Genomic DNA, 22,957 nt, shown 5'->3' with positions numbered 1-22,957 from the left:
TGGCCGTTCACCACACAGACAGGTGGGCAGAAGCTACTCATCACTATGTGTTACGCATCTGTGACTCATCTGTTACCGCCATGTGAGAGGCCATCAACATTCAGTTCTGCTACAGTTGGGTATCCATTAGCTGGCACACCTGTTGAAGCACATCTGCACTGATGTGATATTAACACTATACAGAGATGTCATCTCTAAAACCATTATAGCATGAAACGTCTAAGTAATTCAAGTTGTTATCAAAGTTTCAAATTTAATGTTTATGCCAGTAAGTGTATTGTGTAGCTATGTATTTGGATTTTACAGATCAAGCTCCGCCCTCCTACGTGCTTCCGCTTAACTTTCCTTTCGCTTCAGTACTACGTCTGGGACTGCTCTGTAGAGTTTCATTGTCTCCTGCAAAAATCTGCAGGACCAATCAGCGAACAGATGACGGCTAAAAACGATGACGTTGAGGTCGTGCGTCAGTTTGAGTTGTAGTTCAGTAATGGCAGCGGAGAAAGACGTAAGAAAAACTATTCGGTCCGTTGTTGCAAAACTGTCGAATATGCAGAAGTTAAAGCCGGAGGAAGAACCAGGTTTGCTAAGTTTTGTTTGTCTGATTATTCTTACTTGTTGTTTCCGGACGGTTTCGGTGCAAGATAAACATCACGACCAAACGTTAGCGATTGGTTATGGCAGATTCAGAGTGACTCTGGGCAGATCCAATAGTTTTAAACTTCAACAGAGGACCCTCCTTAATGGAAGTAACGCTTTGCAATGGAGCGTGGCCAAACTCTCTGTACAATTGAAATGAATGTACGAGAGTCTGGTTGGACCAGGCTAGTAGCAATGTGGAATTGAGCACAATTCACACCTATTCATCTGCATTGCTTCATTTTTCATCCTCACACCACATCCTATCTTGACGCAAGTTACCGTCTGTGCTGAGGCGTCAGTGTTGCTCTGGAGGGATTCTGGGAATGGTGGGAATTGATCCTCTGCAGACATTCAGCCACCTCTGTGTTCCGACTCCTGCGCCGGACAAGCTAGGGAATAATGGTCTGCTTATGCTTAGAGCAGGAGGAGGAGGTATCACCATAGAAACGCTGGATGCCACAACAGCTGCAGAAGTCCTGAAGATGGATGTCCTAAATTCATCCATCTTTGTGTATGTGTGTGCAAATGCTTCAAATGAACATCGGCATGCTGGCTGGTATGCACATGGGTGGGTGAATGAACCTGTGATGGGTCACGCCAGAGACAGCAGGGTTCAAAGCTTTAAGACAGCTGTTGCTCTCCAGAGACAGATCCAAGTGCGAGAGCCATGTTTGCAGCTCTTAATTTACTGTCACAGAGATACACAAAGCATCAGTCACAGACAGTAGAGTATCTTCTGTCCACGAGTGATGGATTTCTTAAATCATGCAAACGACTGATACATCAACCATGGCTCCATTTATTGAATCCTTTTCCTCTGCAGTCTGCATTAGAAAACCTAACTAGATTTTCTTCAAGAATTTTGAGTGCTCCCTTGGGCAAAACTCATTACCATGATGTCAAAGGTTGCCAGGGTGTTGTCAAAAAGTTGCTAAGCAGGTGCTAGGTGTGTTGCTATGCACTAGGGCAGTGTTTCCCAACCCTGGTCCTTGGGCACCCCCTCCCAGAAAGTTTTAGATGTCTACTTAGTTAACACACCTGATTTAACTCATCAGCTTGTTAGGGACACATGTTTACCATTTTAGAAGGAGGCTGATGAGTCGAATCAGGTGTGTTAAATAAGGAGACATCTAAAACTTTCTGGGAGGGGGTGCCCGAGGACCAGGGTTGGGAAACACTGCACTAGGGAGTGAGTTCTACAGTGGGTACAGTAGGTGGTTGCTGGGATTTTCCAAAAATATTCTGGTACCCAAGTATGATTTAGGCCACCCTCCAATATAAGTCTAAAAGCTTTTCCCTATCATCCGGATATCTGATCACTCAGAAGAAGAAAAAAATCATACGGCAACACAATCTGACATCAGTGGCTATGTTTACATGCACAACATTTTGTCAATCCGACTAAATTTTATCCTTTTGCAAGTTACGACAATACAGTTTACATGCACACTAAACATTGTAAACTGATTAAAATGTTCGTTTACATGTACAGTACATCCTATTTAATCGAACCAAACGTCAAGCGCACAGCCAGGGTTGCCAGATTTCCATATCAAAACCAGCCCAATGGCCATTTAAAAGAAGCCCAAAAGCATCCTAAAGACTATTCAGAGGATAAATACCAATAACTAATGAACAAAATCCTTTCATCTTTAATGCGCAGAAAAAAATCTAACTACTTTTAAAGGTTTAAAAGTAGCCCAACTCTGAACTCCGCCAAAAAGCAGAGGATTTCTCGTCAAGTTCACAGCACGCTTTATCTGTCAGTCAGCCCACTCCACTGTTATTCTGAAGACTGGTTTATACTTGACGTATCCGTCGTTGGTGTCGAATGGCGAAAATGACCTTATTGTTGTGTGGGTGTATGCTAAGTGCACATTGTGCGTGGTTCTGCATCCACAAATGACTGACCTGACCGCATATTTCGAACACATTTTACGACAATGACACACGGAAGACGGAAAAGAAGGGAAACCGGGGAAGTGAAAAGAAACAAAATTGTTTTATTTGGGAGTTTAAAGAGTGGGATTAAAGACACATTAATAATTGCATAACAATTTGTAATATTTGTATTATTATTTGTATTATTAATGACGCTTATTGATATTTAGAAGAATAATTATTTATCATTATTATTATTTACCGCCACCTACTTCTAAATTCTATGTCTTCTTAAAGGGACACAAGGCAGCATTTTTATGTTAATAAATTATCTTTGTGAGTCGGTATATGGTTAAATGACTCATTACATGACGAATGAAGACCCTCTCGCCCCCCCCTACCGTCTGTAGGAAGAATACCCCACTTGCAAGTTCGCTGTATCCTTCAGTCTCGTAAAGTCTCATATATAGAAAGCATTTACTCCCAGACACTAGGGGGAGCTAGTAGAGAAATAATATTCAGACTTGCCTGGTGTGCCTTTAATGGTTCGGTTAAGTTTTTTTTAATAATATTTTTAAATGATGTAGTAACTTTTGTAGTGTGTTTTTCTGTATTTACATACAGTTGTTTGTTAGCTAAGATCCAGTTTGATACGGAGCTCCGGATATAATTCAAATTAACAATTTGTTTCCACGACATCCACATGCTTTTCTAAGCTATTCATAATTTGAAGTAATAATAATTGTAATAGTAATAACGAAATATTATAATAATCAATTCCAAGGAACAAACTGTTGAATATTGGGAACGAATTCTAAATTTATGGCCATACTTTAGACTAAATAAGAAAAAGAAGTGTCCATAATGTAGCATAAAAGATCATTCGTGGCCATGATTTTGTCCGCATGTCATCATGATCGGATTTATGGCTCCATTCAACACAAGCATTTTACCTTACCTACTCATGTGTAGATATTTATTTATCATCGAATGGTATGTAACTAGCTTACCTTTTGATGCATTATTACCATGTTTTCGTAGCACATCCTTGTGCTTGCAATGTGCCGCTTCAGATTCCAGGATGAATATTTGCTAACTTTTACGTTTTAACGTCTCTCCGCACTTCCTTTCAATGTTTTCTTCCTGTCCAATCTTAACTTTGATTTTTACTTTACATTTATGTATAAAGCTTGAATTCCATAACTTACTGCTAGATGTTTTTACAGATTCTTGAACTAGCAAATTATCAAAGGGCGTTCTGGGTTTAAAGAGCGGTGCTGAGCGAGCGGAATTTTCGGAAAAAGGCGCTCTGATGGTATTACCTGAAGCGGCTCGCAACTTAATAATAATATGCATACAAATCAAATGCTTTGGTAAAGTCACACAAATTAAACATTGAAGTTCATGTTGCAAAAAAAAAACCACAATCTCAAAGGCACCGTGGTTTTGGGTGTACGCCAGGTGTACGCTGGAAATTTGGTGTGCGCACTTTTGATAAATGAGGGCCAATGATTCTTGTAACACATTTTTAGCTCCTCGGGGCAGTGATGTCACTGTGACAAGACAAAAGAGTGATGTAACATAAGGAATACGAAAAGACACGTAATGCAGATGAGAGTTTGGCAAACAAAAGATTTGTTCTAGCTAGACTGCTGAAAATGCATGCATGCAAATGCATGGCTGTGTGCCATAGCATCTTGTTTGACCCCATGCACTATTGCAAGCTACTGTAAGTGTGAACAAGCGCCAACATAATCTTTACTCCAAATTTTGCACCTTAACAAAACATACAGGGCGCAGAAACGATCTACATAGCTTTCTGCCTTGCAAACAAATTTACCATGTAGTTGTCTTAACCTTGATGTTTGTCCGAAGAAGCTTAAGGTATTTCCAAACTAAATCTGATATGATGTGAGTGATATGCACACAGAAAACAAAACTTAACAGTCAGAACCTAAAAACTGAGTTTAAACCACATGCTATAAACATGTCCAGAAGTGCAAACTTAAATAACAAACAGCAACATTCACATACAGGTGTTGGTGTTTCTTGCACAAGAACTGTGAGCTTTACCTCATTCCTTGACACTTCGGTAACATATGGAAAATAAAACACACCGTTCTTTGGTTCTTGGCTTTGAGACAGATGACTGTCAGAGATGATGTGTGTGTGCGTGCGTGCATGTGTTATTAGCCCTGAGGCGTGTAAAAAGGGTGAGATGGGTTTGTAGGGTGGTCATCTGTTCACACCTGCTCCGCATGCCTGACTCTCACCCTCCCCTCCTACACTACTATCAGTCTGGGATAATTTCAGCATTCCAAAAGCATTGATTAGGGGGTCCTCTAAGGACCAGGACGGGGTTTGGGTATGGCGACTGCAGGGTATGGGAGGGGGCGTGGTTTGTGAATTCCAAGCGTAATTACTGTTATGTCTTATAATCGCCTGAGATCTAAAGCTCCTAGAATGCCTGTGATTTAGCCTGCCTCCCCCTTTATCTCCATGTGTTTTGGCTTTTTCATTGGAAAGGCCTCTTTAGTATCTCTACAATTTGTATCTCTAATTGTTTCTCTTAATTCGAGAGAAAAAGGAAGCTTTTACTTAAGACTTTCCTCATGAGACCCATGCAATCTCGTACGTGTCTTGCAAGTCCCTACACTGTAAAAATTCCTTGTAGCATTTACATTTTTAAGTATAGTCAATTTGAAATTACAATGCTGGGAAAAGATTAAACGTAATTAATCGCATTCAAAATAAAAGTAATTTTTTGCATAAAATGTGTGTGTACTGAGTGTAATTATTATGTATATTTAACCACACACATATACATATAGTCATTTCAGATTTTTTAATTTATATACTTAATATAGAATATATAAAAATATAAATACATATATATACACACATGTAAATGTTTATTAAATACATGAATGTGTGTGTATTTATATATACATAATAATTACACACAGCACATATTCATATATTATGCAAAAAATCACTTTTATTTTGAATGCGATTAATCGCAATTCATCTTTTCCCAGCACTACAATTAATTTCAACTTCTTTGAATAGAGAGTAGTTGCTATAAATTATGAAAAAAAATACTTATGCTAATTCAACTTTATTCGTACAATTTACAGAAACTCAAGAAAGTTTAAATGAAATTTAATTTAAGTTGATTAAACTTAAAAATTGAAGTGCAACAATGAATTTTTCACAGTGTACAAGGGATGTGCTCAGATTTTCCATGAAACCAAAATTTGCAATCTAAAGTCAGAGATAGGGATGTTCATACTGGCCGGTTAACTGTTATCTGAAGGTTAGAATTTATGACCGATTAATATTATCAGTAAAAATATTTGTTAATACACTGTGTGTGTCAACACTTTTCTATCCTTAATTTGTGAATGGTCTATAAATAACATGAATTATTACTGCCCTGGCATTCTGGTAAAGTACTCATTTGAATGAGAAATCATTTGTACTGCATATGTGTCCGTGCCTGACTAAGTCTGGCGGACGTCCGGACAAACCTTCGCTTGATCGTCTCTGTCCTAGATCCTGACCATAAACATCTCTCTTTTTGAACAAACAGAGAAAGAAGACGCAAAAGCCAAACTATTTGAAATGTGTCCTGCCACTGTGGTAGATGAAAGAGAGACGATCTGCCCTCTTTGGCTATTAAACCAAAATCATAATGTTCAGAACAAATGGCTTCTTCAGGCAAAAGTCAGTATTTAGCGTTTACCTCTCTTGGCACTACGCACATCTTGAACTCTTTTGGGGAGGCAGAGGTCATTATGAGAATTAGAAATTAGGTTCCATTCCATTTAGGGTTTAATAGAGCCACAAGTTCCTGCAATTGCTTAAAAGGGACATTTCACGAAAATCTGACTTTTTCCATGTGTAAGTGCTATAATTGGGTCCCCAGTGCTTCTATTAACCTAGGAAATGTGAAAAAAAATCAACCCAGTAACTTAGTGTTGGTAACCCATTCTCTGCAAGCATGTGAAAGAATAGGTCATTGAAATTTGGCTTCCCTTGTGATGTCAGAAGGGGATAATAGCACCCCTTAATCTGGACTATCCAACCACAGCACTGCCATTTAGTTCAGAGATCAGCTCATTTGCATTTTAAAAGACATATCAAAAAACGACAAATTTTTGCTCAAACCTACAAAGTGGTACAATAAATTATTTATATGGTATTTTGAGCTTAAACTTCACATACACACTCTCGGGACAACAAAGATTTATTTGACATCTTAAAATGGTCTTGTGAAATGTCCCCTTAAAGGAATATTCCATTTTCTTAAAAGAAAAATCCAGATAATTTACTCACCACCATGTCATCCAAAATGTTGATGTCTTTCTTTGTTCAGTCGAGAAGAAATTATGTTTTTTAAGAAAAAACATTGCAGGATTTTTCTCATTTTAATGGACTTAAATAGAGCCCAACATTTAACACTTAACTCAACACTTAACAGTTTTTTTCAACAGAGTTTCAAAGGACTATAAACGATTCCAAACGAGGCATAAGGGTCTTATCTAGCGAAACGATTGTCATTTTTGACAAGAAAAATAACAAATATGTACTTTTAAAACACAACTTCTTGTCTAGGTCCTTTCCTGCATGACCTAACGTAAATGCGTAGTGACTTAGGGAGGTCACGTGTTACATATATGAAACGCACATTTGCGGACCATTATAAACAATAAACTGACACAAAGACATTAATTAGTATTATTCCACATACAACAACGTAGGAACGGTCTTCTTTCTCCACACTTGTAAACATTGGGGCGGAGTTTCGCGTTCGTCCTCTGTGACCTCTTGACGTATTGCGTGGGGTCACGCTGGCGCATCACGACCGGATCTAGACGAGAAGTTGTGGTCCAAAAGTGCATATTTTTCACTTCTCCTGTCAAAAACGACAATCGCTTCGCCAGACAAGACCCTTATTCCTCGTTTGGGATCATTTATAGTCCTTTGAAACTCCGTTGAAAAAAACTGTTAAGTGTAGAGTTGAGTATTAAATGTTGGGCTCTATTTAAGTTCATTAAAATGAGAAAAATCCTGCAATGTTTTCCTCAAAAAACATAATTTCTTCTGGACTAAACAATGAAAGACATCAACATTTTGGATGACATGGTGGTGAGTAAATTATCTGGATTTTTTTTATAAGAAAATTGAATATTCCTTTAAGTGTAAAGAAAGGTCACAGTAAATACTTGTCACTTAGAAAAGCATTTTTTTTTTCAGTTTTTAAAAAAATCAATACAAATGTCATATATGAATAGTTTCATTGCAAAACGAGATAAATCCATTTTTTTAATTTTTTGTCAAACATGTTTATTATTTTGTTATCATGTTATTATTTTGTTTTATGTTGCTACTTAGCTGTATTTTTTAAGTTATGAAAATTTAAATCAAAACAAACCAACTGCAGTTGAATTGATATTAATTGGAATGCACAACCAAAAAACGAGATTTCTGAACAATTAAAAAAACGGATTTATCTCGTTTTGCAATGAAACTCTTCATATTTACTGTCTGTATTCTAATAAAGAGACTGAGAAATTATTATCACTATACCATTGCAAAAACAACAAATCTAATGCTTTTCATAAGAAAATCTAGAGACAAAGTAGTTTCAATAAAAATATATTTTTAAAGAGTTATAAAAGAGAAACATATGAACAAATATTATTTTGATTCATCCCACATGAATTGTTGCTTTACATCAGCATCTATACATTTTGCTGACTAAGTAAAAACCAGGCAAGTGTAATTACTGCTGCATTTGAATGACATGGGAAGTCAGAGGGAGTGAGCTATAAATGTTTTTTTCCCATACCAGGAGGTTAAGTGTTTAATTGTTGGTAGTTCACTGTTGAACCTACTGGTTTTGCTTTTGGCATCTCCTGCATTTGTCTGGGAAAGATCGGTGGGTGTTTTCGGTTTTCCAGATGCTGTGCAGACTCTAATTAAACATCCCTGCCGGAGCGTCTTATCTGTATTTCTAACATCTGCTCTAACACTCCCACATACACTGGTCTCAATGGGCTTCTCAAGGCTTTTTAAAACATACAAAACCACAAACCAAGCCTAATTGGTTTGCACTTAAGGGCCTTCAAATCTTTAGGTAATATGCTATGTATAGATGACCTCGTAGAAACTTCCTTGGTCTGGTACAAAGTTCCTGGTTGTCCTGAGTATATCTAAAGTTTGGGGAGCACATAAAAACAACGTTTTTGTGCCAATAAGTCTTAATATGCCAAATGTCTAAGAAAAGGAAGCTGTCACTGGTGCAGTAGGCTACCCTTTCAAAAAACTGTAAAATAAACTATTTGAAATCAAAGTTTGATCCAGTATTAAGTCTTTATACAAGTCTATAGTCTATATAGAAAGGGTCACAATTATTTTAAAACCTCTATTCCTCAATAACTAATAAAACACAACTATATAGAAAAAGCCATGCTGAGATTTTCTCATGAACTGATGAACTTCACCTCTAAAGTCTCTCTCCCCCTGCTCAATGAAGTGTCTGAATAAAAGTGGATGTATGGACTCTGTGTGTAGCAGAGATCAAGCACCAAGTGCCCTGAATCACTGAAGGACCTCCATCTCCATTGAAAAGAGGAAACAGGAAACAAGAGGCAGAGTCCTCCTGCCAGGCACAGTGGGAATGTCTTTTGTGCTCCTCTGGGAACTCCTCATGGAAGCTCCTCATGAATCACCATTAGAGCTTTCATTAGACATGGTTCACCCTGAGCTGTGGTCAGTTTAAGTGTGGCCTTAAATCTGCATCCACATCAAAGAAAAGAGTTTGAGTCTTTCAGATTGACCACTCAAATGAAACAGGGGCGAGATCCAGCTCACCGATTTTAGACTAGTAAACTAGTAGAGCACAAGCTTATCATATTTTCAAAGAAAAATCACAAATTAGATCATTTTCAGTCTCAAATTTTTCACAAAGACAGCAATGACATGAAGAAAGAGAAATGGAGACTGTAACTTAGGGGGCTGTTTGCACAACAATGGGGTCCTAAAAATGCAAACTTTTGAAGTTGTTGATAATGACGCCTTGCCGTCTTCGTTTAAACTAGGCAAACGTGAATCTGTGATAACGATGATGTCATGCGCATATGTTAAGGCAGTCTATAGGCATTCATGAGTATAACCAAAACAACAAGGCGGCCTACAACGCTTCTCTAACTAAGTTTTTAAGATTTTGCCACTTTGTAGTCCAGGAGTGGGGGACCCTGGGTCCTGGAGGGCCACTGTCCTGCAGAGTTTAGTTCCAACCCTAACCAAACTCATCTGAATTTCATTTCCAAGTAATCCTGAAGACTTGAATTAGACTTTTCAGGTGTGTTTAATTAGGGTTGGAACTAAACTCTGCAGGACAGTGGCCATATAGGACCAGGGTTCCCCACCGCTGTTGTAGTCCAAGAGCACTTGGATGTAATAAACCCACCTCATCGTCCATCTAAACAAAATTGCCCGATGCTTAATTCTTAGTGATGGGTTTTGATTCAAATTTCAAGAATCGATTCGATTCCGATTCTCAAGATCTTGAATCGATTATCATTATTCGATTTAATTCAATCCGATCTGATCCGATCTTTGAGATTTAGATAAGTGTTTTTGAAAAAAGCATTTATTCCAGCTGTTACCTGAATTACAGTTTTCAAAACAACCGCTTGCTCAGGGGCATTTTCAGCATTGAAGGACATCCTGGGCTTAGCCCAGAACATTTTATGTAAATACAGGGATCACTAGCCTAGATCACCCGCTCTAGCTAGCATAGAACCAAGTTGAGCACACTTAAAAAAACTCGAAGCAGCTGAACTCGACAGAACTGTCCTGCGTATGCCTGCGCCTCGTCCATTAATTGTATATAGCAGGACAATTTATCTCTTACCTCTCAGCGTGAGAAATACAAGGTGTGGCGTGTGAACTCACTGAAATGAGCCCAGGTCATTACATTCGGGGCTTGACTCAAAACATTTGGGGCTGAAGCCCCGGCAAAATCTTGTGGTGACGCCCCTGCGCTTGCTTAACGTTACTGACCGCCATGTTCATTGTTTTAATGTCCTTCCACGCATGTGTGAATCAATGACGCAGCAAGTTTAAGTTATTAATTATTAAATCGATCCTCTGAGTTACGGATCGATCTTCAGAAATTAATATGAAAATCAATTCAGAATCGGTGAATCCATTTTTTCAACACAGCCCTATTAATTCTTTATCTTAATTGTTTGTATTTATGGCTCTGTAGAAGAATGAATATGTGCGTAGGTGTGTAGTGTTTCTTTACAAAGTAACATCGCCATCTACTGGCCTGGCACTTGTAATAATATTGACTTTTCATAGTGAATATAACCGCTGATCTTTTTGACAGTGTTGTTGTGTATATGTGAAATTTTTCAACAACACAAGAACAACTGTGTTTTTTACTACATCCTTGACATGTAAAGATTTCTCCTGAGAAAGAAAGCTTCTAGTAATCTTACATGTAGCACCTCTAAAGTTTCGGACAAGATCACTCAAAACTCTTTTACGTGAAAAATGAATGCAGCAATTATTTAGCTATTATCTTATGCTTTATTTACTACATTTGTGATATTTTCTGGTGCATTTCAAAGGGACAAGTCTCACAAAACGCAGTGTTTGAGGGGTGCTGGGCTTTTACAAGAGTGTACCCCCAAGTCAAATTCAGGAATTGTTGTCTCTCGTCATCTGTATTTGGATCCCTCCTCTTACATTCAGCCTTTTATGGCTTCCCACATGGAGGTCTTTTCTAGCCTGTTTATCTGCACTGTTTATCTCAGATAGAAAGAGGGATGCATTTATCTCTGTCTTACCCTCCTGGGATGTCATGCTTTGGGGGCAAACTACAAAACCAGTTCAAAAGCATGTCAGAACTGTGGTTACAAAGTGTAATTGGATCTACTGTATTATATTTAACCGACATTTACAATTAACTAGCTCAAAAACACTGGCACAACTAAACCTGGCATTTGTGATTGGTCACTACTCATTAACAACCAATAATCCCTTTTAAGATCCATGCCAAAGCGTAAAGCATTGACAGTTCTTTTATCTCCGAGACCTTAAAGGAATAGTCTACTCATTTTCAATATTAAAATATGTTATTACCTTAACTAAGAATTGTTGATACATCCCTCTATCATCTGTGTGCGTGCACGTAAGCGCTGGAGCACGCTGCGACGCTTCGATAGCACTTAGCTTAGCCCCATTCATTCAATGGTACCATTTAGAGATAAAGTTAGAAGTGACCAAACACATCAACGTTTTTCCTATTTAAGAGTTTGGTGGTACAAAATAAAACGTAGCGCTTTTTTAAGCGGATTTAAAAGAGGAGCTACATTTTATGGCGTAATAGCACTTTTGGGAGTACTTCGACTCGGCGCAGTAATACCCTCCCTCTCCCATTATGAGAGTGAGAAGGGGAGCGGACTTTTCAGGCGAGTCGAAGTACTACCAAAAGTGCTATTACGCCATAAAATATAGTTCCTCTTTTAAATCCGCTTAGAAAAGCGCTACGTTTTATTTTGTTCCACCAAACTTGCTCGTATAACTACTCGTCTTAAATAGGAAAAACGTTGATGTGTTTGGTCACTTCTAACTTTATCTCTAAATGGTACCATTGAATGAATGGGGCTAAGCTAAATGCTATCGAAGCGTCGCAGCGCGCTCCAGCGCTTACGTGCACGCACACAGATGATAGAGGGATGTATCAACAATTCTTAGTTAAGGTAATAACATATTTTAATATTGAAAATGAGTAGACTATTCCTTTAAGAGCTATGAACACACAGATAAAACACACTATGGTCAGTTTCATTGGCAGTAATGGACCCTGAAATCCACTTGCTGTTTCACCGTCCATAACACTTTATAATGTCTCTTTCTCGGATTTCTAAAATGCAGAGTTTCGGCCTTGATTAAAAGTGGGGTCTTAAGGAGGGGAAAGGCCAGTGAAAACTCCCCCCTTTAGGGCAAAAGGAGGGGGGAAAGGTATTTATATCCCTCTATTTGCCCCCTTAACCAACGTGACCCCCTTATCCGCAACAAACAGAGCTCCCCCTCAGGCCCAACCCAACCAATGAACCATTGAATGGATGAAAGACTCCAACAACAGCTCTCGTTGACCTGGCAAAAACAAACATTTACTCTCTCATTAACCGGACCAGGACTCTGTTCACTCAACCCTTCCCATCTTTTCAGTAAACTGTGCTTGACATTCCAATAAACTCTATCATTCATCATTGTGGCGAGAAAACAGAAGAACAAACGGAGAAAGTAAGAATTCAGTACATCAAACTAAGTATGATTCACATCTATTTATTGGAGATACCGTTCTCAAAGTGCAGAAAGAAACTTTTGTGTGCCACCCGAATGCATTAACATTATCCTATTAATAGCCTGGCTCCATAATGTCAATTCATTCCAGTGACTAAGAGTTGCTGAGGGCTGAACAATTTCGGGAAAATTCTGATGAAATGCAAAGAGAGTAATCTCACAATAAAAAGTCTAAAGACGATTGTGCTCATGCCAACCTACCCAAAAACACAGTTCACCAAACTGGAAAATCCAGCGAGGACCATTACAGCTGGTCATTTATGGTCATGAACTGGCCAAAGATATGCCAAAGTACCAGCTGGTCTGAGTTCAGCCTTTTTAGGACTGAAAGAGCACCTTGGCTAATAGTTCACCCAAAAATTACCGAAAAACTTTTGTCATCATTGACTTTCTTCTGAACACAAAAAAAATATTTTGTTGGCTATTCAGTTGGCCACCTAAGCATGTCCACCATTTTTAGTGTAAAAACATTTTTAGTGATAAAAATCATCACTAAAATGACCTAAAATACCCATGATGAAACCGTCTACTCAGAGCTTAAGCAGCACCCAAAGGGATCAGCTGTGTTATCTGATTAGCTTCAACTCTAGATCTCCAACATCAAGTCAAAGCAAGTTTGAGATCTACAAATAGTTTCACCTTTGATTTGACCACCTGTGGTCTGCTCTGGTTTGTCACTGATAGGTAATCAGTACACTTAGGAAGCAGGTTTTAAAACTTTATCTGTAGGCATGTCACTTGTGAAAGCACCATCTTGAACACAGGGCTCAGATAAGACAAGTCACAGCGTACCCATCTATTAAAGCGTCAAGACTGCAGAGCTGTGAGATCTTGGAGAAGTGAAGGTGGGTATTTTTCTTGATTGAATACACAGGCCCTGACATGTAGCAGGGGTTGTGGCTGAACTCTGCCACATTTCTGCTTGAATTCACCGTCACAGCCCCCATCACTATCTAAAACCTCATTCACACAGCACTTTGGTCCCAGAAAATGTCTGTAAAACTGGCAAAGAGGCTTCTGTGTGAATGCAAATGCATCCCATAAATGTTCTGGAATTGCTCCTGTAAAGCGTAAAGCATTCTTTGTGAACAAAATGCAGAAATAATGCGTTATGGCGCATGTTGTAGTGAGGACGTGCGTGTCATTGCAACCAGAACTTAACCTCTCGACGCGCACTAGTTCGTGCACGGAAAAACGTCAGGTTTTTTTTATGCTGCTAACACTATATATATAGCCTACTGTGTACAAACATTACAAAATGGCAAAAATGGTAAGAAAATAGGACAAAACAGTTGAGTAACCAATCCGTGAGAATGCCACGGAAAAAGACAGTCCGTAGCAGGGCCACAGAAAAATGCGGAGATCCGTGAGAATGCCACGGAAAAATGAGCACAAATTTCCGTGACTAGGCCACGGAAATTCGTGAGATCAGGTTGCAAACTTCAGATGCTGTGGAAAAACTTAACAAGTACAAGACTTTAAATAAGTCACGTGTCTTCATGGGATCTTTACGGTATGCGTGCGAATACACACACAGATTCCGGAAAATCATTGGCAGTGTGAATAAACCAAAAATTAAACGATCCCGAATAAATGCCGAACACATTTTCTGTAATCTCATAGCGATGAGGAACCTGAAGATTCTTGAAATTCATTAACATGATACTTTATAGACAGTTCTGATTTTGTTGGATTATGATATAAAATATTTATTTATAAAATAAAAAACATTGTCATTACCATTACATAACATCAGATTAGAGTCACCATCTCAAATGTTTCTTCTAATTAAAACAATTGATACAACGGTTGTCATACAAATACAGAGCTATAAAATGAATGTGCATGCATAGTTCAGGTATTTTTTCTTGAAAGATTTAACTTATTTTAATCACTCACATTGGTTTCATACTTTGATTTCTTTCCCAATCTTAGCACAGTTTAAAATCTTGATCTCTTCTAAAATGTCTGATTCACATTTCATTCGCAGGAGAAAAATCTTTTTGATTTGGTTTAAGCAGAGTCCCGGTTTGCTCTCCATTTCATCTCATTGGTGTTTACGAAAAACAACTGAGAGAATGAAAAAGTATTTTCCTTCTTTGGAATGCGAACGAAATTCAACTATTAACCCAGAGGTTTGAGCCAAAATCACTGCAAAACCGAGAATGCTTCATTGCAACGTTCTGCAGCTTCTATTCTTGACTGTTGTCCCGTTAATCTCTTTTAATCTTTAACTTCCTCTCGCTGAACTCCTCAAACCTCTTCAACGCTTCATTAGGGATGGAATAAACTTCTCTTATTTTCCATCATCTCCCCCAACGTCTCAAAAAAATGCTTGTGAAACGCTCTGCTAATATTTGAGAGAGGAGTGGAGGAAACTCTGCCCTGCGGCTACGTCAATAAAGGAGATAAGAACAACCTGTTCTGGAGTCAGGAAGTAGAGAGATATGAAAATCAGTGCTACTGGTTGACAAGGTCAAAGCAAGCAAGATGGAATGGTTTCAGGGCACACTGACCAATATTTTAAGATTTTAAACCAAAACACTAAATGATCACACATGAGAATCTGTTGAGAGACCAAATCATTCAAATCATTCTTGATCTCAGTCCTACATTCTAAAAATGGCTGGGTTATTTTTGACCCATAAATATTGGACAAAACACATGCTGGGTTAAAAATTACCCAATGCTGGGACAATCGAATGCATTCTCTGGAATCCTTTCAAAAGGAAGGACTTCTATTGGTTTCGCCTTTCGATTGGTTGCTGCCAAACCGAGTCAAAGCTTATTACCATAAAGTTGACCTGATTTCAACTCTCCTCGACCTTCACACCGTCCAAGACTCGGCACGCCAGTGCTCGCCACCAGCTCACATTGAAAATAAATGACTTCCGGCCACTTTCACGCTCTCACCATCAGGGGTGTGAATGCTCGGTAATAGAGTAAAGCTTGCGACATCCAGCGCCACGAGCGACAATGACCCTTGAGGACCAGGACGGGACAAAGTTGAGTACAGTTCAACTTTATGCAAATGACGAGTGACTTTAAAGAGTGACTACAAATGGGCCGGTGACTTCTTTTTCGAGGGCGCTCAATGCGAAGTTCGTCACAACATGTATGTAGCCCGGCATGTGTGTGTTTCCTTTTTTAAAATGTGTGTTCGGTGCGCCAAGGGATCCTATGTGCATCACGTGTTTTGTCAAAATAAGTGCCTGCTGCAGACACGTCTAAAGGCTTTATGATAAAATTATGATAATCTCATGCATAATCAGAGTTTAATGTTAGGGGAGTGTCTTGCGTGTATTTTGTGAACGTGAGCATCCATTTATTATAAAAGGTTTTGACCCGTGTGCAGCAGGCAGTTATTTTGACAAAACACATGATGCACATAGGATCACTCGACGTGCAGAACACATATTTTGAAAACACAAGCAAGACACATGACACTCCGAACACATATATAAAATTGGCGCCCCTTGGATGAGCAGTCACGAGCCGCCACTGAATAAGAGTAAAGTTAACGTCATCCATCTCTTGACATTTACTGCGAGGACGGTTGGGTGATTCTCACGAAACCATTGAAACACCACGGCACTAATGATTTTAGCTTTAAAATGTGTAATATAGTAACATTAAAAAGCATCAGAATTAACACAATACTGTGTTCTACCTTGCACAATGTGTGATTTCAACATAAGAATTTATAATTGTAAATTTTATCTCATTTTCTGCTGAAATTCTCATTACCGCAATGTGTCCGGCTGTGTTTGAACATGCGTTATGTTGTAATTTAATCAAATTAACACAAAAATATTAAGAAAAAAAATAAATGGATGTTTTGCTAGACTACATTAGATGACAGAAAAAATATTTACTGAATATTCATGTATAATAATAATGAAGAAAAATTAGGAAAATGATGTGTCCATGCCTGATGTTCTCATCCTCCGCAACACTTTTTGAGAACAGTTTAAGCACACATACAGAATTTTAATAAAGTTTGATTTTGAGTGACCAAGCACATGGACCAGTTACTTCAAGATGGCTACCAGGTAAGATCATTTTTTTACAGTTAATTTGAAATATTGTCTTGTCAGAATGCTTACACGACATTTTGATTATCATTACCGCAACAGATGCTTATTAAATGTTCATTTAATTAATAGAAGCAAAATACTTTGATTTTAAATGCATGTGCAGAATCTCCAAATTATGTTCTTTCAGGTTTGTCATGTCATTTTGAAAATATGTGAGTGTTGATGTTTTCTGACTGTTGCGGTAATGAGATTTTTTAGGACTAATTTTTTAAATTATGTTACAAAAAGTGTTAAATGATAAGTAAAAGTTTTTAAATTAATGTTCCCATTTACTCCAGACTTTGTTTTTCAATGTCTGGTGGGAAAAAAAGTAAATTTAAGCAATTTTTACAATTTTATGCTTGACATTTTTAAAACCAAGTTTTCGTGAGAATCACCCGGTTACTCATTTGTTTATAGGACAACCAGAATTAGGAACGGCCTCATTGAAAGAGACTGTAAAAAATAAACCTGAACATAAAACTGGCATTTCAACCCTCCACACCTGAGGTTACACATGTGCTTGGCTCCCGATGAAACGGAGATTAGGTCTAGTGGGTACGTAAACAACAGTTAAGATGGAAGCGTCTAATCTGTAAACCTTGTTTTTTTTAAGCGAAATGGAGTCAAAACACGCATAAACACAAACATGTCTATCACACAAGAAGATGCTCTTAGACAATGTCTACATATTTGATCATGTGGAGAAGAGTTTTGAACCAATGAGATTTCAGTACGACACCACAAAAACACAAACCAACCAATTAAATAAATGTCCTGTCCTTTGTCATGAACATCCAGGGATATATGAACATCCACATTCATATATCGCGGTCTTTTCAGTATTCAGCACAGTGATCCTGATGAATAACAAAATGAACTTCACTGGTACAGAAGCTCGACAATTATAAAAGAGGTCATTTGCATAAAGAAGTCTTCAATGTACAGAAGCAAAATCAGGGAGAGTCATTTTGGTATAAGAAACCTTGACTAACATTATAAGCAGATTTCAAGAAAAATAAATGCCACAAAAGGGGAAAATATGGCTTCTTTAATAAATAATAGGAGGTAAGCAGAGGTCATCTATGTGTGAGGTGTCAACAAAGATAGATGCATCGGAGGTGTAAATGAGGTCACCTCCGACAAGGATGTCGGGACTGCAGTAAAGCCGCAAACAAAACCTCTGCCGTGATCGATGTGAATGTTGAATCAGTGAGGCTGAAATTCCAATCCCTGCTGTTTCCTAATTACTTCTGAATTAATGAGGTAACTGTTTACTCTAACATGCAAGATATTCTTGTCAAACCTTCTCGTGGATCTACAAAATCTTCACATTTGTGATGAACGCCAAGCTTTTACAAAGAATAACCTCTTTATAAACTCTTTCCTTATCTTAAAGCTATCCTACTTTTTTGGTCATACAGTTCAGTGACTCCCTCAGTGTTCATTTTTGGATATGGTTTAAAAGTTCTGACATAAAAACAGTGCCATCATTTCAAGTGAATGAAAATAAGGGAAGACATTAGTAGTACACAATGGGAACTTTGTCTACCAAAGTATTCAAGCCACGCTTGGGCTGTCCCTTACCTGAGACTATGAAACACACACACATAACATGACGGATCTTGTATGTGAGGGAGGATAACACACTTGGAAATTGGAAAACTACCATCCATTGTGGTTACATTTTGGCCTACCTAACACTGCACCATTTGTACAACAGACATAAATCATACCTTACATAAAGAGTGACAAAACGGGGGGGGGGGGGGGGATCTAACTTTTTTAATTACATGAAAACATGGACCTGAGCCATAATCAGACCACAATTTCATATATCAAGTTAACTGTCATACAAAGTTGGACACAATAAAAAACTAAAGTACCTGAAACTTCTGCCACAAATAATTCATGCACACATTTGTGAGAGACCTAAATTTAAAAAATCCACAAAATTGTCAAACAAATCCAAGCAATCATATATGGAAAACAGCAAATCCTGATATACGCACCAAATAAAGCTCATGCTCCAGATCACATTAAACCATATCAAAGATGCTGGGAAACCCGAACAAAGGCTAACACAAGTGAACATTCTAAATAAAGAGGAAGAAACATTCAATGACTTCTTTCTATTGCTTTCCTAACAGTTATACATATAAATAGAGAGAAAGTAAAAGTGGATGAGAGAGAGAGACTTGCTCAATTGCAGGAAAAGTTAAACTTTACTTCTGTATGGCCCTTACAGCTGGCACCATGCCCATCACTGCACATGGCACACAATGGGGTACTTTAGTCCCCATTGAATCGCATTCAACCCCACGCCCCACAACACACACACAGTGTACATAGCTCAGGCTTACATCTATTTTTAAATATTGTTTCATATATAAAAGAGGGCACAAGAATGCACTTTGGGTTAAATTAACCCAGAAAATTTTAATATTTGAACAAACAGCGTGTTGAAAGGTTAAATTACAACCTAACAGATTGGGTTAGTCACTTTTTGACCCAAGGATGGATTGAAAATAAGAGTAAGCCAAGTTATTTACGCTTGGAATATATTTAGAAATGTAAATGTCATAAATTTATAAGGTATATCTTTTAAAAAGTGATAATTGTTACCCTAACTGGTCTTTATATTGATACAAGGTTTAATTCATACCTTCCTGATGGGATGGAAACTAGATGATTCATTACATATATTCTGAAGTATTCAGTTGTTAACCTGTAATTATTTTCAGGGTAATCGCAAATAAGATCAGTAGTCTTAGCCAAGTACATTAGCGTGGCCATTTTCCAGGTATTTAAGTGCTATTAGTTATGAGAAAGAGTTTTGTCTGTTGGCCTCTTTTGTAAGCTCTGTGTACCGAGACTGAGAGAGTAAAATAGGAGCTCATTTTCAGCTTAAAGGTGCTGTAAGCAATTTCAGTTGTTGGCTAACTTCCACTAAAATTAAAACAGCTTTATCCCTACAACTATACGCTGTCTTCCAAACCCCCCTCCTCCCACCCTTTGAAGACATTTCAGTCAAACCAATGTCAGCATGACATCTGATTAAAATGAATGACTTCACATCAGTTTGTCAATGCAAATCGCTGTTAGTAAAACGGCCCTTAAAGGGATAGTTCACTGAAAATGAAAGTTCTGTAATCATTTACTAACCGTCAAGTTGATTCACACCTGTATAAATGTCTTTGTTCTTCTGAACACAAATTAAGATATTTTGAAGAATGTATGTAATCAAACAAATCTGGGGCACCACTGACTTCAATAGCAGGAAAAGAATATTCTATAGAAGTCAATGGTGCCCCAGATCCGCTTGGTTACAAACATTTTTCAGAAAATGTATACATTTTGATTATGACATTTCTGGGTGAATTATCCTTATAAGAAAAACCTGGTTACATTTAGGATATACATTTAGCAGATGCTTTTATCCGATGCAAAGAGGTTACATTTTATCACAAGTACAACCAGATGAATATTATTGAGTTTTACTTTTTTTTCAGCAGCAGGTGAGAACTCAATTCTTGAAAAAGCAAAGTTCTTGAGTGCCTGAGGTCATTTAACAGAAAGAAAAAAAGATTGAGGTATGAATTTTGGTTGTAAAGAGGAGGGTCCCTGAACAGGTTGAAACAGATGTTGGGTTAACTAACATTCCATTGCAATTCTTCGGCTCTGGGGGATCAAAAGAAGCCTCATACCTGTCTAACAAAAAGTCCTTCTCTTTGACTGTTTACACACAGATAAGTTCATTCACAGCAGCCACAGACCCTCCCTCTACCTGCATTCCCAAAATCTCAGATAAAGAGTTGGAATTCCATTAACATATACATTTCATAAACCTCTCTCTCTCTCTCTCTGGTAGGCCTTCGGGAGGTATCTTTTTACTGTGTTTTTCTTATTACAGGATTTTTCTCATTTTAATGGACCCCAACACAATATCTAGCGAAACGATTGTCATTTTTGGCAAGAAAAATTATTTGGGATTGTTAGAGTCCTTTAAAACTCAGTTGAAACTGCAATTTTAAACTGCATTAAAACTGTTAGGTGTTGGGGTCCATTAAAGTCCATTAAAATGAGAAAAATCCTGGAATGTTTAAATCAAAAAAACATAACTTCTCCTCAACTGAACAAAGAAAGACATCAACATTTTGGATGACATGGTGGTGAGTAAATTATCTGGATTTTTTTAAGAAAATGGACTAACCCTTTAAGGTAATGCTGAAAAACAGCAGGCACATAACAGACGACAGCAATTCAGTACATAACTTCATTCAGGAAAAAAATTAGAAAGAAAAATTGAGAGATAGCAAGATATTAAGATAAGTTTTGGTTGATCGAATCACAAGTGGACAAGAGACCCACATGTCCATTCCCACCTCAATCTCTTTTGTCCACTTTTGGGGTGGTGCCAACATATTTAGCAGTGCACACTTGTTTATGCAGAAGCCACTGGAAATGCTGAATCAGAAGCTGAATATGTGTAGGAGACTCTCAAAAGCTATTCATCTATTCTGCAATAACAACAATCTATGATAAACATTGCCAAGACATTGTTAGCAAAAAAAACTGCAGATGAAATCCTGTCCAAGTTTGAATAGATTAGATTCAAGTTTGGATCCACCCTTGAAATTCAACACCAATGTGCAATCCACAAAAGCCCTCAGTATCAGATGTCCCTACTGTACACTGAGTAATCTTAATTCAATACGTGCGTGTGGGTGTGTGATAAAAGAGTTGGGCAGATATAAGGAACGCAGAGGTAACATACCTGTCCTAAGTCCAGTGTGACGTTGACCTCGTTGTATTTTGTACTGCGGGAAAGAGGAGGGCTTTGCCACCATCGTTCGGTACCATCGATGGCATTGCTGATAGGGTGAGCCCTGTTTGTGTCTTCGGAGGTACAGATGTCACAGTACTGGCCCTGTAAAATGGCATAAATGAGCTGATTAAAATAAAATTAAAATCTAAAATGCAAATCAAACCAAAGCTCGGGTCTTAGGAGGTAAAAACATGTGATATGCTTAGAAACAACTTACTTTTATCATTAAAACCAAAAATTATTATTTAATAATTTAAATGAGCAAATTTAAATTATGTTTAATTTAATGGGGTCAAAATCATTATTTGCAGTGCAGAGTTGCAGACTTAAAACGATAAAGCATGTTGCTGTCAATATAACAATAATCCTTTGCAACGGTCAGAGCATCTTAGGACACTTTCTGCTTATGTAGACCGATGATTGTGGGAGTTTAATGGTCAGGACAGGAGTCTCATTAAAACATGTGAAAGGATAAATTCACTCCCGTCATCCAACTGCTGGCAATCAAACTGCTCTTAGTAACAGCTATAGATGATAAAGGGCCAGAAATAACAGTCATTTAATAAAAAACACAAAAAATAAGAGATTGAGAGATGCTGAATCGCTGAGCAATTCATGAGTCAAAATTGCCTTTGATTATAAATAAAGCAAAATTGTGTTATTATCTAAGAAAATACCAAAGCTACTATTACAACAAACCAAGTCACCAGTTTAATTGTAGTAAAACAAAACTATATATTTATTTTTGGGTAAGTACCAAACAAAATGTGACTCACTGATAGCTAAAGTCTCATTATATTCCATTGATAATATTAGAGGCATCAAAAATTTGATTTCAACAATTAATTTCACATTTCAGTCTTAGTTAGTATTAAATATATCAAGATCAGAATGTTCTTACAGGGTTCCCACACTTTAGTAAACTTCAAATTCAAGGACCTTTCAATGACTTTCCAGGTCCAGTACCCTCAAATTCAAGGACTAAACGTGGGAAACATTTCAAGTGAGAGCAAGGTTACATTGTGTTACCTTTTAAGATACATTGTTACAGTTCCATTTCGAGGGAACTCACGCTGCGTCACTGCAGTGACACTTTGGGGACGCCTCCAGGGGTAAGTGCGTCTGAATGTGTATATCATATTCA

At 37.8% G+C, this 22,957-nt stretch overlaps 1 protein-coding gene across 1 annotated transcript in view; it reads right to left on the bottom strand.

The window, feature by feature from the left end:
• lama5 (laminin, alpha 5) overlaps positions 1–22,957 on the bottom strand; it is a 104,852-nt gene that overhangs the window by 80,203 nt on the left and 1,692 nt on the right. Inside the window, exon 2 of the mRNA XM_073875035.1 lies at positions 21,763–21,915. Coding sequence (XP_073731136.1) covers positions 21,763–21,915 — 153 coding nt within the window. The remainder of the gene's footprint in view (positions 1–21,762; positions 21,916–22,957) is intronic.

This window comes from Misgurnus anguillicaudatus, chromosome 13 (assembly GCF_027580225.2).
Source record: "Misgurnus anguillicaudatus chromosome 13, ASM2758022v2, whole genome shotgun sequence".
Lineage (NCBI taxonomy): Eukaryota > Metazoa > Chordata > Actinopteri > Cypriniformes > Cobitidae > Misgurnus > Misgurnus anguillicaudatus.
Note: the sequence above shows the minus strand (reverse complement) of the source record. Positions and strands in the feature narration are given on the sequence as shown.